Source organism: Zosterops lateralis (assembly GCF_965231275.1).
Source record: "Zosterops lateralis genome assembly, chromosome: 5".
NCBI lineage: Eukaryota > Metazoa > Chordata > Aves > Passeriformes > Zosteropidae > Zosterops > Zosterops lateralis.
The window spans coordinates 35,992,371-36,011,386 of NC_139766.1; the positions used below are offsets into that span (position 1 = coordinate 35,992,371).

Genomic DNA, 19,016 nt, shown 5'->3' on the forward strand with positions numbered 1-19,016 from the left:
TAGGGGTGGCAAATGAGGTAGGACTTTTCCCAGAAGAAAATAAAGCAAGAAGCATTCCTCTGTGCCAGCCAGAATGCCAACTGAGGCCATACCACTCCACAATCCAAGGGTATGAAGGCAGGTGGCCTACTAGGGGAGCACTTGGTGCAGAAGTAGTGTGCAAATTTATTTGCTGAACTCTAAATTTTAATTTTGTAAGGAAGTCTGAGAGGTCTGACATTACAGGTAGCAATGCTGAAGTACCAGTTTTGGCCAGCTCTTTGCCCAGTGAGTTCTAGTTCTATTGACTTCCATATAAGTATTGATGGATAGTTACTGGTGTCAAAATCTGACAGGAATTAGGCAAAATTGAAATAAAGTTTTAACCGAACCATTCACAGAACATCCATCAGGATATCTACTAGTTCTGAAATGTATGAGAAACAAACAAAAACCCCAAAAAACTAATAAAAAATAATAAAAAAAAAAACCTAACTAAAACCACCCCAAATCCTAGAAATATAAAAACATTAAACATTAAACCTTAAAGTCTACTCAGCTCAGAGAAGCTGTTGATCCAAATTCATCAACAGTCTTTTCTGAATAGCACAAATAATTTTTAAATCCTCCTGAGATCAGAGGCAAGTTAGTCCTCACCAAACCTCTCATGTAACTGGGCTGTCCTACTTCATGGAGGAAGAGGGAGCACCCACGATTTTCAATCTAGACTAGGATTAGAGCTTTTATCCAGGAACTGAGCAGGCCTTACTCATCCTCAGCCTTTAAGAGCTGAAATCTAGACATCCTAATCACCCACAAAGTGTTTAGACAACTGACTTCAGGCAGGACCGGACGGAAAAGTTTTCCATGTGTTTGTGTGTGGAACCGAATTCTTTTCTTTATACAGTGGAATCGCAGGATTGGGAGGATTAGAAAAAAAAATTGCAAGAAGAAGTCATTTTCCTAAGGCATATCCATGAAGACATTGCTGTCTGAGGGAGGGGTCCTGTGGTTCTAGAAAATTCCCAAAGTTGCTTTGTACTAAGGGAGTGGTACAGTACTGCAGTCGCTCTCAGCGTCTCTGTGGGTTCTGTAATTTCAGAGTCAGAACAATAAGGACATCCTTAGTTTTACTCACTGACAAAATCAGTTCGGGGAAGGGAGATTCCACCTATGGCAATATCCAGAGATAGATTGCCAAGGATTCTCTGTGCCATAGACAAGCTCTTTATCATAATTAACAGTGTATCTGCATTGCTTCTTGTAATGAATGCCCTACAGCTCTTCACTACAGAAAAACATGTTCTCGGGTGTTTGGCATTAGTCAAATATTGGTACTCTGACACAGATTTAATGTGTCAATTAAAGCTAAGTACTAAGCAACTGATTTAAATCATGGTTAATTTCTCTCTAGCTGCTATGGTAAATCTTTGACAGATTAATGGGTTACAGTTAATGGTGGAGCATGGAGCTTGTTGCAATTGGTTTTCACTCATTAATTGACATGCCAAACAGCATAGATATGTGCACTACTCTTGCTGCAGTTCAGCCTTGTAATCATCGATTCACAGAATGTTAAGGGATTGGAATGGACTTAAAGATCATGTAGTCCCATCCCCCTGCCATGGGCAAGGACATCTCCCCCAAGACCAGATTGCTCAAAGCCTTATCCCACCTCCCTTTGAATGCTGCCAGGGCTGCAGCATCCAGAACCGCCCTGTTTCACTGCCTCGTCACTCACAGGAAAAAATTCCTCCACTCAACCTTCTCTTCTCCAGGCTGAACAGCCCCATCTTTCTCACCCTGTCTTTATAGCAGAGGTTTTCCTGCCCTCTTATCAACTTTGTGACCTCCTCTGGACTTGATCGAGCAGCTCCCTTCTTGTACTGGGAACAAACACAGGAACTTTAAACAGTAGTCCAATAATAGTGCTAAGATGTAATAATAAAAAAACCCCCAACTTTTATTTGCTATAATAAATAAGACCAATGAAAATATCACCAGTGTTTGTTAGCATTAGAAAATAGATGAACCATCTCAGTTCCATCTAAATATATTGAAATTAAAGGAAGGATATTCATGTCTTTAGATTTAAAGTGTTTTCTCTCTCCCCTTTGATATACTTTCAGAAAGCAATCAAGTAATAAGTTCATAACACCAAGTCCTTTACAATATCAGTTTAAACAAATCCAACTTCTCATGTCTGCTCTCACAAAACTGACTACCCTGTCCAGTCATGTATCATTCTTCCCTACACTTTCTTTTACATATTCTTTTGAACAGATAAGGCAGCACCATAAGTAATCTCAGTAATGATGGAATTCCGACTATTAAACATGAGGAAATAAAAGGCAATCCTTCAGAATACAAAAACTATATTTGCATTTCTCAAATGTGAGTGTGAATCTCAAGATTCTTCTACTTTGACTTTGCAATGGCATTGGTAACCTGCATGGAAAATGACTTGACAATTTGAGTGGCTTACTTCAATTTAAATATTTGAGTTTCTGTACCTGAAGAGTTTAGTCAAAGGCATATTGAAATCATTAGCTGAAAAAATTTTGGTCCAGTCTGTAATTTTCAGCTGTGTAAAGGAAAACTAGAAAATTCCATCAATTTGGACAAAGTAATTGATTACCTAAAGTGCAGCCATAGTGCTTAAGAACAGTGAATAAATTTAAAATGGAAAGATGTTATTACCACAAAGTACTGTTATGCTATAGGCCATCTTGTCTAATTATACCAGTCAAGGCAGCAATAAAAGCATGTCAAGTTGCTTGCTTTTCAGACACCAAGACAGTAACTTTGGAAAATCTCAGCAGTAAAAATTAAAATTATCAATGTGTTCTGCAACACATCAGCTTTTCTTGTACAGCAGTGAAAATGAGCTTTCATTACAAGCATCATAGTTAACATATAAAGAAAAAATTTTCCACAAGTTCAATATTTGTTATTGTTTAAACAAGTGAAGGAAGAATCATTTGACTACATTATACAAAAAACAAGTCTATATTTCACTTAGAAGTATGTATTAGGCAAAATTATAATAATATTTAGAATGGCAACAGTGAGAGTTCTGTAATTTATGCATTAAGTTCTGACGACTTGGTTCAAATAACAGCATACAAAAATTATGAGAGCAGGTGATATTCAACTTTCAAATGAGAGGCATATTTTGGAATCTCTCAGATGTATAAGGATTCCATATACAGTGTATATGAAAAATGCATTAAAGAAATAGCGAGAGCTAGGAAATTAGTGTCCTGAGGATTTGCGCAAAAATCTCCATAAAGCTACATTCTGTATGTTATGTTAATATAGCTCTATCTGTACAAGTGTAATGAAGTAGAAATCAAAATATTCTGTAAGTGTTTCAGATTTTACCGTGTGCTGGAAATTACTAATCAAAATGTCAGTACTGAGGTCCATAGCGGCCTGAGCCTTGGCATAGACAGCAAAGTGCAATTACCTGATCTCCAGGTTTTATTTTATTGAGCCTTATGAAGCAGATGAACAGTATCCTGACCCTCCAGGAAGGCTCACCTTGTGGCTCAGGTTTTGAAGTCTGGTGAAGCAAGAGCAGCCCCATGTCCCCCTCTTGTTCTGTAGAGCCAGGGTACAGTGGCTGTTCAGACAATGGTTACAGATGGGGCTGTGGAAGTCACCACAACTGAAATGATGATTTCTCCCTCCCCTCAAGAAACCTTTCTGTTACAGTTATTTGAATTAGGAGTCATTTGAATTAGGAGGCAAATAGCACATGAGAATACAGAGCCTCTTGTAGGATAACAAATCAATTCAGGCAGTTTGTTTCTGGTGTCTGTGTTGGCATTGAACAACTCTACTTGTTTAAAGCAGTTAGGCCTTGTGTTCATAACATGTAATTATAAACTGAGATGGTGAATCCTTGTCCTTCATAAAATAGCAGTCAAATGTAGTCTCTTTCCTTTTGATAGATTAGGAGTTTTCAAGGGCGACAACAATGAAAAATAGCTCCAGTTGCTTCAGTGAGAAGTTTAACCAGGAATTTTTTTCATCTTAACTGGAAACAAACCAATCAACTTTACCCATACTGATATACAGAATAACTTAACATAATTATGAAAGGATTCCATCATTTGTCATTCTCCATTTTCCTTTTTCATTTGGCCTTCCTGCTATGCATTTTTCACCTGTTCTGTCTCACACATGTAAGACCTTTGATCTGCAACTAATCCTGTCCATAAACTCTTCATATGCTACTGAAAAAAGTAAAGTAAATAGACATACCTCAGGCTGTATAATTTAAAATATAAAGACTTACATGGTCTCTACCCTATTTGAAGAGAGGAGGAACATGTGCCCTCCTCAGACTGGTGTATGGCAAGTTACTGCTCACACAGTGTTCAATAGGCAACTGAGGCACAGAGAGCCTGTGTGGTGGGTCTAAAACAAATAAGGATTAGAGAGAGAAAAAAAAATTAATTCAACTTGTCTTACAGTGGGACAGATTCTCACTGACAGAAAGAGGGGAGTGGAAATCCCCCTGCCCGTGTTTGAGCAGAAAAAGATAACACCATAAAACTCTTTTTATGCCTCTCCTTTCAAATTCTAGACAATTTGTGATCGTGGTAGAGTTATATGGAATTATATGAACCATGGAGGTTGGATTTCCTTATCTGAGGATTTTTTTTGATTGCCTTGAAATACATCTTTATTCTTACCCATTGTGTCTCCACTAATGTAAATAGGTATCATTCTGGCACTCAGCTGAGTAATTCTTTTGTCATCCACAGATGGACAGGAGATTACATGGCTAAGAAATGAAATAAAAGCTAAATCCCTATGCTCGATAAAGCTGTGCTTGTTTTCCCTTTTATTCAGGATTACCGAGTGAACATCTTTCTCCGTCAGAATTGGAATGATCCACGCCTTGCATACAGTGAATATCCAGATGACTCTTTAGATTTAGATCCATCCATGCTGGATTCAATTTGGAAACCTGACTTGTTCTTTGCTAATGAAAAAGGTGCCAACTTTCATGAAGTTACAACAGATAATAAGTTGTTGCGGATTTTCAAAAATGGAAATGTACTTTATTCCATCAGGTGAGTCTCTAATCTAATGATTTTTTTTCAGATAGAAGATCAAAAGTATAATTTGGAATTGCTAAAACATATGTTCAGTTGCTAGTCATGCAGAACTATTATGTGTGAGTTTTGAATGCAGAATTTTGTCAACATTCATTGTTAATATTAAAATAGAAAACGATCTCTCATTAGGCATGCACATAGTAAAAGTAATAAGAAAAGTATCTTTCCCATTTTAAAGTATCGGTACTGAGCCTAGAGGAACTAGGACACTGCACAGAAAAAACAATTGTGTAGTACTATAATCTGAGTTGGCCTATGTATGAGTTCCACAGTCTGTAGCCTCCAATGTCATGACAATCCAATGTTACTTCTCTTTCCCCCTTTCTGGGTATTGCAGTTGCACTTCAACATGAAAACGTGTTCTGTTTGAGAAACTATGACATTTAGAGATTAGTCACTTACTGCTGGAGATGGAGAGAAAACTGGAAAGTAAATTTTTGAAAAGGTTTTAAGAAGCTGAAAGCAGCAATCATAAGTATTGACAAAATCTAATTATCCCACTTCTCTTCCCACCGCTTTCCTTTTAATGCAGACATCAGTAGGCATTTTACCACTGTATTGAAAAACCTGATCTAATGAGAAACACATCCATAAAAATATGCTAATGCCCTACTAGACACGGTATAGATTTGGTATTGAAGCAGTGACTCACTTGTGCAAAATGTTACTCTTTCCAAAATAAATATACTATTGTCCGCTCAGTGTTTTGCTTTGCATGCTTTTATAACACTGAATTAATGTGTAATTAGACTTTTTGAAGAGACATCAGGAATCTGTAAACAATTTGTATAGTGGAGAAAGAGAAAACTTTATGACTTGCACGGATGTGTCAGTGGAACAAAATTAATCTTCAGTGTCAGAGCATGTATTCTTTCAATAGAAAGAGATTTGAAGTAGGTTAAAAGGATTCAAGTAGAAAGTAGATGTAAATCAATTATCTGCAGACTGTCTGAGTCACCCCAAGAGGCACTGGCTGTTGTCCCACTCTAATCAAATAACTCCCTGCCTTGTCCCTTTCCTTCCAAATACATACAGCACACAGTGCTGAACCCACCACTCAGCTGAAACAAGTTTGGATTGCAGCTTCAGTACAATTCAGACCAAATTCATGGCCACATGAAATGCAGTGAAAAGCTCAAAATGTGAGAAATATTATCATATTAAATTATAAAGGCAAGCATCAACTGTGCTGAAAGCAGGTAGCTCCTCTGTTTCTTATGAAGCCAGAAAGTTTATTTTGCCTTGATTTAAGAACTATTACAGTTTCTAAAATAGATTTAAAATCATATCATTGGCATCTAGTTTAGTTATGTGGATTTGAGTAAGTTAACCTGATAAGGGAAGATATGCTAACTGCTAGTGTGCTGATATTAAAAGAAAAAAAAAGTTTCTAAATTTGCTTCTTTCTTTCATTTCCTAATTTCTCATCATACCTAATTACATTGGAACAATTCAGACAAGAAAATAATGAAAGGTTACAGTTCCCAACTCAATGAATACTTAATATAAGATACTAAAATATTTACTGAAGCACTAAGTAAAGTCCAGCTGCCTCTGAAATGACTTGCTGGGTTACCAGCCTACTGGCCAGAATTTGCCTTTGGAACTACTTTTAACAGCATGGGAACAAGGGATGGGTCTGACTTCCCTCCTCTAACTCTCCCTACGCAGCTCTGTCACTGTCTGACTGAACACGAGCTAGAGCAAAAATTAATCAAGGCAGTTTGGTCAGAAAAGAAAAAAAAAAGTAAAGGAAACATCCAGCCATACTTGCCAGCTACTGCCCAGTTCCCTTTAGCCCCAGTGCCGAAAACAGAGGAGAGGGTTCAGGAGAGGGAGATCAGAGCACAGCCGTGCTGGAAGAGCCTCATGTGTAAGCAATTGAACTGAAGCTCCTCAGGTTTTTGTAGGACATTCTATCAACTGAACTGGTTAATGCAGGTAGAGTCACAGCCTTGAATGATGACTGGGTACCTAGGCATGGCCAGGGAGGAAAAATATGTGCCTTTATCTCTTATAAAGTTTTCTTTCTTGTTCCTCAGAGAAGTTCTACTCGAAATATAAATTATTACATTTATTTAAAATTTAAAAGCACCTCCTTTGCCTATAATTTGCAAAGAATTTCACAGGAAGGATTAGAACTAACACTGATGCACAGCTACAGTTCAAAATTATAGGCATATTTCAGTCTACCATCAATATCATAAAATGTTTCTTTAAATCTTTGTGTTGGCATTTCAAGCACCTTATTTTAGGAGAATAACACACAAAACTACTTTTCCACCATGATTTCCAGCTGACATATGTTATGAAATTCTTGCAAATTTGGGTAAGTTTTGTGCCAAGGATTTGAAATACTGGAACAGAGCAATAATTCTGCTGGTAGCACAAAAAGGCACACTGTTGCTGCATTCCTTTAGACTTCTCATTAAGTTAGGCAACCCTATGAAAAAATTATTTTTCTGAAAGTCTGTAAAATTTTTTCCATATTTTCATGGAAGGCTGAGTTAGGTTGGTTCAGCTAATAGAGATCTTTTCTGAGAGCTTTCTATTGAAGTCTTTATTCTATTTGAAATTTCTTCCATTGTATTCATGCATTCTTCTTGCACAGTTCTTTGTCTTTTGGGGGGGTATATTTTTAATGGTTTTTTTGTGTTCTTTCAGATTGACTTTAATACTTTCCTGTCCGATGGATCTCAAAAATTTTCCAATGGATGTGCAAACATGTATAATGCAGCTGGAAAGCTGTAAGTGTGTTAATGTATTATCCTATACATGCTTTTGCAGGGGTTACAACAGCTATACAGGAGGTAGGAAAACCCCTTGTAGTGGTACAAGAACAAGTTTTCAAAATGAATCTTCTATTTAATCAATAGAATCTCTGAAAAATACATGATTTCAAGAGGAAGAGGTTCTTTCACACCTATTTGAACTGAAAATCAAGAGTTTTGTGTAAATCTGAAGTTACCATTAAAATCAAGTACCCAGTGGCAGTTTATTTTTATATGAAATTTCTGTATCTAAGGTTTCACCATAAGTTCTGTGTTCACACATACGGAAGGTGAATAATATGGGAGAGCATAAAGGAAACATAAGAATAACTTAAAGTGATTTATGGGATTTTATGTGAAACAAAATTGTTATATTCTGATGTGTATTTTACTTATCATCTACCTTGATATCTTGGGAGTTAAAAGAGGATGGAAAGTGTAAAGCAGCTATGCCATTTCAAGGCACAAACACACTCACAAAATGAGAAACCAGCTATTCTGTCTGATGCATTATATTCTCATTTTCCTTGTGATATGAAGTATTTGGGAATTGCTGTTTGCCTTAAAATGAGAGGACTTTGAAAGAGAGTTGTAGCAGAAAAATCCTCCTAATGATGCAAAGAACAAAATAAAATAATCTAAAACATTAATTGAAAGCTTCCAGCAATCTGAAGGTTGTGAAAATAAATGACAGGGGCAAGGCAGATTAAGAAGTATTCATCTAAAATATCTAGATTTACAGTGTCAGGACCAACAAGTAAAATATTTCAAAAATAAAAGAATTGTGCATATAGAATGAACATACTGGATTATTTGAAACATATCCTAGATCAGAAACACAATGCACATAATTTTATGAGCACATTTTTGGAGGTTTTTTTCTTCTTTTACTGGAACAAAGCAGCACCTAAGGGAAGGGGAGGCAATTATCTATCAGTCAGTATGTCAGAACTGTTTGTTGTATGGTTTTATACACTTTTATATGCTTTTATAGACTATTGCAGGGTGCGTACAAAAGCCAGATCTATCTTTTATTACAATGGACAGATGGTAACATTATGAAGCAGCCTTTCAATATGAGGACAACAGCTGAATCTGACAGCAGAAATTTTCTTGACTAAAAAGGAGAGATCATTATGTGCTGCAAATGTCAAGGAATTTAGGACAATATTGTATATCCAGGATTTGAGTGAAACTCCACAGTCAGTGTTAGCAGATCATCCTACTGATGACCTATGTCATCTGGATAATTAATGTGACTAAACAAAAGGTTGACAGGAGGCAGTTACATCAGAGTACATGCAGATGGGACTTTCAAAGGGTCATAGTGTTTGACTGAACAAGCAAAATGTGTCATTAAAGAAATGTTTAAAAAAGTTTTTAAATTTTTGCTTTAACAGCTTCATAAAACTCAGCTGCATTTTTCCTCTCTTTCAGCTGTTGTGAGGACAGGTCAGACAACAACTGAGCATTCTTGAACAAACAGGCATCTGGTTTGCTTTAGAGAAACCTTGCAGGAGCACACAATTCCCACAAACTACACCACAGGGAACCAACATTTATTAGTTGAATAGCACTGTAGATGTTCTACTGTATTTTCCAGCAGAACATTTTTCACTGGAGTCTTGTTTTTAATCATTGAGTTCAGTGGGAGTAAGTTCCCAGCTGCACATTCACATGGTAAAGAGAGGCAGATCTCACAAAAGAAAAGCTGAAGAAAATACAGATGACTGCTTCAAATTCTTTATTCACAGAGATCAAATTTGATTTCATAAGGAAGTTACAAGTAATAAATCTTTTCCCATATTGCCTTGTCTAATTCTATTTTACCTGTAACTTCAGACATGAAAAAACAGACTGTGGGAAAAGATGATGGCCCGAGGCAGAAAATGTTGTAGCATGTGGGAGCTCTGGATATGCTTAAATATCTGATAGCAGAATAGCCAGTTGGGTTTGCAAGAGCAAGGCAGCAATTCCCTGAGATTATTTTGGGACAAATCCAAGGCAGATGTGTACAGTGACCTGAGTTCTGAGATCCTAGACCTTTGAGAGCAGGAATTCACCTGTCCATAGCCAGTTTCTCTGTACAGGAAAGGAAATAGAAAACTTGGACGTGTTGCAAAGAATATCTACATGCTGGGAAGAAGAATAACCAGGTTGAAAAAAACCAAAACAGTTTATATGAGAGTGAACTCAGACCAATTTCCAAAACTTAGGAAAGGATGAGTAGAAACATTCAAATTCCAGACTCTCTGGCTAAGAAAAGGCATCCAGTTCTATTTAAAATTATAGAAGAAAAAAGGAGGATGGGTGCATTTGGCATTTTCCCAGGCTTCACATCAAATCTCCTGAGGTAAGAACTGACATAACCCTGAGAGCCGGAATCCATCCAAGCATCTCTAATTTCTAGGCCACAGTGTCATACTCTGCTCTGGCTGTCTGCCTTGCAGTTTTTGGTGCACAGTGAGACAATGTAAACACAGAGATCAAAGCACTAACCCCAGTGGTTAATGCCTTGTCTGGGGAAGTGGAAGACATTTGGGTTCAAAACAGAAAACACAGTCCTCTCATGTCCTGAGTGAATGATCTGACCACCAGGCTATGTTATAAAAACCAGAGTGTTTGCAGGAGCACGACAGCAGTAGCCATGCTTCCAGATGTTTCTTTTTGAAGTGGTGATCAGTGCTGCTTTTCCTGCTGAGTGCCAAGTTGTGCAGGACATTGTACATTGTGAATTTCCAAGGCCCATTTGTCTCATTTGTCTCACAGTTTCTGTAAACTGTATCTGATCTTGCAAGCCTTGCTCCTGCATGTGTCACTGAGCAAATTAGAATAAATCACTCATCTTTTTTTTACTCATCTTATCACTGGGTTGCAAAGACTGACAGTTGTAAGAGACAGATCATGGGTTTTGTCTCTCCTTTAAGTAGTAATTTCTTTTGGTACTAGATACTTTCCTTCAGTATTGATACTGTTGCTCCATCATAGAAAAGTCTAAGAGAAAAAATCTAAGAGAAAAAATGTATAGCTTTTTTTCCCAAATGATATCTGTATTTTTAGCTGGCTCATGTGATGTTTTCTCCAAGGTCAGTCTGAGCAGCTGGATTTGCCCCTGGTAAAAGTACTTCATTAAATCATGAAGTGTCTGAAAAATATTTAAGTGGAAATGTCTTCTATTTTAAAGGATTTATTTTACCAAATGATTTCTCAGCAGCCAGAATGAGCTGCTTTTTTATCTTAGAAAGGGAACAAATGAAAATGCACATATGAAATAATCCCTTCTACAGTTCTATGCCTTACACCAGGGCAGCCTATAGGCATGTGGGATAATTTTAGTTTTATTCTGCTTGAATAAGATACAAAGAAATGTCAGCTAGATACATACTTATTTCTGTGGCCTGTCTCCCAGGAAAGAAATGTTTTTCTTTCATATGCTAAAGCTTGTTGTCTTTCTTTTTTAAGTTTTGCTTTTACCTCACAGCATTCCTTTATTCATAAATTACAATTATAACTCCATGTGACATTTAATATTCCTGAATTTTCAAAGAATATTGAAAATACTAAGCTACAAAAGAAAAAATATACTATGAAAAGCAACATAGGTAAGGCATAAAACATTTTCTTAACTTATAATTTTAATTTGACATTTGTTTTTAAATTATACAGTGGCCCTTTTCCCCCCTTTTGATTTACAGAGGCTTTTTAGTCTTTCTAAATAATAATGTTCTTGTCTTCTGGATTGTTAAAGAAAATTCCCTCTGTACTACATGGTTCTTATTTTCACAATTTCTTTCCCCTCAGTCTCTAATTTGGAGATTGTACAAGTAAAAAGATGGGTGTGCAGGCTGCAGCAGTACAAACTATAGCATTACAGAAAAGTATGTGCACATTTTTCCTTTTCCACAACAGGACAAAGAAAACATAAGAAAGATAAAATAACTCGAGTGTATTTGTCATCAGCCAAGGAATCCTCCAGTCTCTACCTGCATTACATAAAGTGTGGACACACAGGTCAATGCCTGTCAGTGCCAGAAGGTGCAGAAATCACATTGCTTCTCTCGCTTGCATTTCAGTGGCACAAAAATGATCAACTGCTCAGGCTGTAGTTTTTATTCTGAAGATGGTGACTCAGGCTATTGTGTCCACCTGAAGTGAGACATGACACAGCTACAAAGATCAGGATACCTGTGGTCTTCAGCTCCTGGCCAGAGCAGGGTGAAAGGGCAACAGCAACTGTACAACTGCTGCTGACATACTGAAATGAGAATAAAAGTGATAGCTGAACAGCTGGAGGCTTCAGCAAGGAATAGAAGGTTTGAGAGATGCACTAGAATGCTCAGCTGAAATGTTACTCTTTTCCAAAATTCAGGCTAAGAAGAATAAACCTGTAACTCCCCAGGGAGAGATTCCTTCCGAACAACACAGAGGGCAGTGCAAGGGGCAGAGCCTTTGCAAAGGAAAGTACATTGAATAAAATCCTGCTTTCTTGGAGCTCCAGCACAAATTTAGCCTTGAAATGAATCACAGCTCATTTCTGAAGCTAATATATTTAGTGCATAATGTAGAAGAATTTGTTCTAACCTCAAGCCAAAACCATATTTGTTAGCTCTGTCATATCTTCCCCCTGCTGTGTTGCTGGGAATTTAGGGCACAATTCAAATGTCTGTCGTGCTCTTAGGGACAGTAATGTGCAGGCAGCCTGTCCTGGAGGCAGACTGATGGGATGCCTGACAGGAGGGTGGTGGAATAACCCTGCTCAACATGGCTGTGGTTCTTGCATCAACTGAAGACCTAAAGGACTGATAGGTTTGCTGACCAAATCCGATGTTACTTTTGGACCTGTACCTTACTAAAAATTAAAGAAATGAGAATGGAATTAAGATAAATCACTGGGATTAAAAAATAAATTCTGCAGTTGAACTAAACTCTTTTACAAAAAAGCCAGATACTCTGCTCAGTTGTTTCATGCTGTATATGTGTCTGTTTATCGAACATGAGGAAAAGAGTTGGGTTTTAATATACCTGTACATATTTTTAAATGACACAAGGGAAGATACTTGTAATAAAACAGAATGAGCAGAAAATTTACAGGATATATTGATATTCACCTGGATCACAAGTTTGCTTGTGGCTTGGAAAGACATGTGTGCTGCTAAAGGTGGATGGAAAAAGCAAATAAAACAGTGTCAGCAGATGAAATAAAGGAATTATGTTGGAATTGCCACGACAATGACAGTTCAAAGGTGTAGAGTCTCTAAAGGAACAAGGGAGCTGCTTGCCTTGAATAACATGTGTTTCTGTAGTCCTTGGAGAAGCCAGAGAAAGATGTTAGACACCTCAACAATTCTTCAAGACAAACTTGTTGGATGTTCATTGTCTTGTCTATGAGATAATGGGCTGTTAATGCCTACCACTGATACTGAATTAGCTGAAATAAAATCTTCCTACTCTTAGCATGCAACTGATATAAGTATCTTGGTTCCATTAATTTCTATAGAGTAATGTCAACTGATGTGGGTTGAATGGGAGTCTATTTATTTAAGGCAGGCTTTAGTCCTATACTTTCAAAATTGGATGAATGAAAAGTTGATATTTATAATTAATGGTAGTGTTAAAAAAAACCCAAACAAACAAAAAACCAAACAAAAACAGTCTAATCCTTTCTTTCAGGAACCTCATATGAGTGTTGATAACAACTTCTCAACACCATTTTTGAAGAGATAACTTTTTCTGGGAAAGATGAGTCAGACCAAGAGGGAAGTTTGATTTTTCTTTCAAGACATTGTAGATACCCTTTTTACTTAGAAATATTTTAGTAGGACCACTTTCTTTTTTCCTGATTTTTTTCCTGGAACCTGTAATTGAAAAATGCTGAAAATTTTCACTCTAGCTAAACAATTTTCAGTGCTGTCTAAATGCTAAAGTTACTATGTCTGTCTTGTCCACCATCTGTCAGAGTTTTGCATAGATTACACCAACTAAATAAAACACCACTACAATTTAATTTTATTTGGCATCCAGTTATTCAAAACTCTCCATCAACTATTCCAGGCACAAGTCCTGAGAACTACTTTTCATCAAAGCCTTATCTCTTCCACCTTCTCCCTCTGTTAATGTGACAGAGTTTTACTTCCATTTTGTCACATTTATCATCAACTCTGTTGCACATTGTTTTCTAAAATAATATTTCTGCAAACCAAATCCAAGTTTCCCAATTGTTTGAGACCCTCTCCCCTTCTATTAAATTCTAAATTCTACTTAGTTTCTTTAGTTCATCATATTCATCTCAGGCAGAGCTCTCAGTCTGCCAGTATATGCTTCATTAGCTAATTACCTGCAATGACTTCAGGCTCCTGAAAATTACTTGTCTCTTTAAGAGAACTGTTTGCACAGAGGCTATAGTGCCATGCATTCACACAGTTCTGGAGTTTTCCTGAGAAATCCTCCCCCTGGAAGCGTTCTCCTCCTGGGATGGTGTATTTGTCATATAATTGCCAACAATTTACCATCTGGTTTTACATTTTAGATGTGCAAGACCTCAGACTTTGGGTAAATAGAGAGTGTATTAGTGTAACCTAACCAACCCTGTAAGTCCTGAGCACCACTGTCCAAACATAACAAGGTTGTTTTTACTATATTTTCTTTATAGTTCTATGATGATACCACTTAGATTTTGTATAATTAGTATTATCTTTATAGAATTAAGTAAGATCAAGTACTGCACAGTTCTTCAGCCACAGAAACTGTGTTTGTTCCATAAAACACAATTTACCATCTCTACTTCCTTTCCCAACCTTCATTCATTCATGCCCTGCAAACCCTAACCCTAGCACACGGCATTTCAGTGACAGAAACTTGATTTAGTTTAGGTTGGTCTGCTTCTGAATACCATGCTAGATTATAGCCTCCATTGCTTTCAGCTTTTCATGTAGAATAAAAGATTCACTTTTTGCACCATTGAGCTGCACCCTCATATACTACCTACGTTAGTGACTAACTGCCCTTTTTTCAACAATAAAATTTATCCACTAGGAATGGCCTAAATAACACTGTACTTCCCAGTCACTGGTAATAAAAATATCTGGTAGTAATTTATAATAGTCACCAGAATGACCTCATAGTCAAAAAATAAAAACTGGTTTAATGAGAGGATAAATATCATATTGGGTCCTAGTTAATCCCTTATAGGCCCTAAAGAGAAATGTCTTGTTCTTTATAAATGCTACATATTTCAGTGCAGTGCCTACAAGTTGCATAATATGTCTAACAATATAATTAACATGTGTAGCACAAGTTTGTACAGGTAACCACACATCCATTCAGGATAAAGCCTTCACAATTCAGGACCACACTTCACTCCTCCATCTGCACAGTGTTAACCATGGAATGGAATGCAATTTCTCAGATTTTTTGTCTCATACACCATTTGGAAAATACACACAGTGTATCTCTAATCTTCAAAAGCAGACCAGTATCAGCAACAGGCATTTAGGCTTTTAGTTAATTTTTTGTTACTGAATGACTTTTTTTTTCTTAAATTCTTTTAAAGATAGTGCACATTTGTTGATCAGGTAGCAAGTAGCCAAGAACCAAAAGCTCAAGTGGACTTCAGGTTTAGAATTTCTAGAACAGGACAGGGACAGTTATTACAATTAATCAGCAGAGGTCCCAAAATTAGTGTGCCAGGATACTGTGTTTTAGGTTCATTGTATATGTAACAACACATACCTAACTGTATAGTATAAATACCACACTATTGTAGTTTTAAAGGGTGATTTCTATAGAAATTACTTTTTCCCCTTATGCACAATGCACACAGTGCCATGAAATTCTGAATGTTAAGCACTGTGTTATTCAGCAGGTCTTCTTCATAAAATAAATTGAAAAATATATTTTCTTTTGATGTCATTCAAGCTAATTTAATTTAACATACTGGTAGAAACATTATACTATTTTAAATATATTTGGCATAACATAAACTCACATCTCCATTAAGTTCTCTCTATTTTAAGACAATTTATGACTATGAGCTTGACATACAAAACTGAAGTTACAGTTTTGAATGCTAATGCTATATTTGTGCATTTAAAATTTAAACTCGACAAAAATTAATTACTACATCAGCATTTTGAATATGCTGCTATCACTTGTACTATATTGCATTATAGAAGAATTAGTGGGCAGAGTAGAAAACCAAAATTAAAAGCATGCATTAGAGATGAATGGACCTGATTTAGTGAAGTGCATTTTGACACAGCAGTTGTTTCTTGCCAGTTCAATGAGTTTTACTCAGGGAATTCACTTCTGGCCATAATCTACATGCTTCAAGTGCTAATCTGCTTTACACACAACTGCTTTTTGTCTGAATTCATGCGAAGTTTGAAAAGATACATACTTCTGATTTTTCACACTTTATGGCATTTAACTGTGTTCATGGAATATCATGCAACCAATAAGAAAAAAAAGTGTTTTCTTGCACCTTTGATACATGCTTGTTGTGGCTTGAGCAATGTCTGATCTTAATTACTTTTTAAAAAGGACATGGTGGTCTCATTTTTGTCATATTCATCCAGCCTCAAAAAAAGTGCAAAGTAAATCAACAGTCAGCCTGGGATCCTGTGAATACCCTGAATAAAGGTTCTCACCAAAAGAAACATCAAGAACTTACAAGGAAGAAGTGTTGAAAACATTTTTACATCTATAAATACTAATTCTTAGCTCCTAGGTTCATTCAATATAGATGAGAAAAGATGAAGTGTATGTCAGTTATCAGGTCAGCAGATCAGGTCACTGAATGCCATTTATAGGTATATTAAAAGAGTAATGAAGTCACTGAATATAATGGGGTAAGATTTATGCCCACACAGCAAAGACATTAATTCTTTTGCTGAAACTCAAAATTTTGGGCAGGCAGTTACTCTCAGAAGGTTCTGAACAATATGCTTTAAATATTCATTTGTTACTGTTAAAGAACAGTAAGAACTGTTAAAGGTTAAAAGAATTTCTGGTTCTCAACAGGTTGTTTTCAACAGTTTATTAGTATTGGACTAAAGCAGAAAGGAAATATTGCAAAGAAGCTGAAAGCTATATAAAATAGATGAAAAAAAATCTCCTTTTACCATTCTGTTCCCTTCTAGTATATGTGGTTCAGACTTGAATGGAAATTTGAAGCCTTGTATTTCCAGTTGTAATAACCAGAAAAAATTTATTTAGAAAAAAAGTTACAATTAAATGCCTGGAAAAATTAACAGATTGTATGTATTCAGAAGAAATAGGGATATTTTCCCCAGTGATATCCCATGCAAATATTTATCTGAGAGAGGGAAATAGAAGGAAAAGTACTTGTGCTTAAAATCTGGGCCTTGATTAGTATGTCTTTTGTTTCATATATCTAATCCTATACACGTACATGGGGTATGAATAAGTGCAAGAGACTGAATAACAAAGCTGAGTGCTTCTTAATATCATTATATGTCACAGTCAGTTAATATGAGAAGATTATAATTAATTGCTTTCCCATGTGTTGTTCCAGTCTCAGAGAAAAGCAGGTTTTTAATTCAACTAATACCACTGCAGAATTTTTAATTCATTTTTGTCTTTGAACAATTTGCACTTAACCGTTCAAGTTGACATAAATCCATAAACATAACTGTGACAATCCACATTTCACGCCAAGTAAAAGCAGGAAGAGATCTGAGTGTGAAGGGTCTATTTTATCCTTCATGGGCTGGGGAAAGAAAGTTGTTCCCAAGCACCCAAGAGGTTTGGATGTTTGGCTAATTTAAATGCTTTTGTTGAAACCATTAATAGACCATCTAATTATTAAGATTTAAAAGTTTCATAAAATATCATTTTGTCTCTTCCAATTCAGTATGATATAGAATGGCAGATAAAAATTTGTGATTAACAGGTACAAGCAAACCCTCTGTATCACCTCCTTTTTATAACATTTATTTAAAATATTGTAATTTGATATATTACTGCTTTTCAAAGTTTGCAGCTGACTTAGAGTTTATTTGGGCTTTTTCTTTGTTTTAGTTGGATACACAATGAATGATCTCATTTTTGAGTGGCAAGAAAAGGGAGCGGTTCAAGTAGCAGAAGGTCTCACTCTGCCACAGTTTTTGTTGAAAGAAGAAAAGGATTTGTGTTACTGCACCAAGCATTACAATACAGGTAAGAAAGTTACAACTGAAAAGACATTTAATATTTATTGTTATCATAAATGTCACAGTTGGGTTATATTTTATATATTTTAAATATTCTCACTGAATTCAGAAGAGGGTTAGAATGCACAAGTGCATTGTGCCAGGTAATGAAGTCTTAAATAACTGGCAAGCAAACCAAAACTACCTTAAAACTGAACAAACTTCAATTTTAGGTACCTTAAGAAAATACAGAGTTGAAATAATTCAGAAACTGTTCAGTCAGGGGTTTTACTTATTCAGTAGGTGCCATGACCACATTTACAATGTGGGACCTGAAGCACCACTGAAATCCAAAGGTCTGAGTGCTGTGCACTAATAACAGTGTGGCTCAGTCAGGAGAAAGGGACATAGGGGTGCCAAGCCAAGTTATCCCTGCCCTAGTTCATACAGCAAGGGGAAAGAGTGCTGTGCACTGATCACAGTGTGGCTCAGTCAGGACAAAGGGACATAGGGATGCCAAACCAAGTTATCCCTGCCCTAGTTCATACAGCAAGGGGAAAGAGTGCTGTGCACTGATCACAGTGTGGTTCAGTCAGGAGAAAGGGACATAGGGATGCCAAACCAAGTTATCCCTGCCCTAGTTCATACAGCAAGGGGAAAGAGTGCTGTGCACTGATCACAGTGTGGCTCAGTCAGGAGAAAGGGACATAGGGATGCCAAACCAAGTTGTCCCTGCCCTAGTTCATACAGCAAGGGGGAAATGTGAATGAGCTGAAAGGATTCTTAGTGTGCAATGGCCAGGTGTACAAACCAGACATGAGCATGCAGTGACAGGAGAAGGTTGAATGGATTCAAATGAAAGGGAGTAAGTGTAGATCTCGGGAAGAAATTCTGTACTGGGAGGGTGGTGGGGCACTGGAAGAGGATGTCCAGAGAAGTTGTGGCTGTCCCATCCCTGAAAGTGTCCAAGGCAAGGTTGATTTGGG

At 36.7% G+C, this 19,016-nt stretch overlaps 1 protein-coding gene across 3 annotated transcripts in view; it reads left to right on the plus strand.

The window, feature by feature from the left end:
- The window catches only part of GLRA3 (glycine receptor alpha 3), a gene marked incomplete at both ends in the record, with an annotated part of 73,911 nt that overhangs the window by 33,479 nt on the left and 21,416 nt on the right, over window positions 1-19,016 (plus strand). For all 3 annotated transcript variants that reach the window (XM_083861961.1, XM_083861962.1, XM_083861963.1), the window contains 3 exons: window positions 4,843-5,066; window positions 7,776-7,858; window positions 17,921-18,058. In XM_083861961.1, the coding sequence (XP_083718087.1) occupies window positions 4,843-5,066; window positions 7,776-7,858; window positions 17,921-18,058 (445 nt within the window). The remainder of the gene's footprint in view (window positions 1-4,842; window positions 5,067-7,775; window positions 7,859-17,920; window positions 18,059-19,016) is intronic.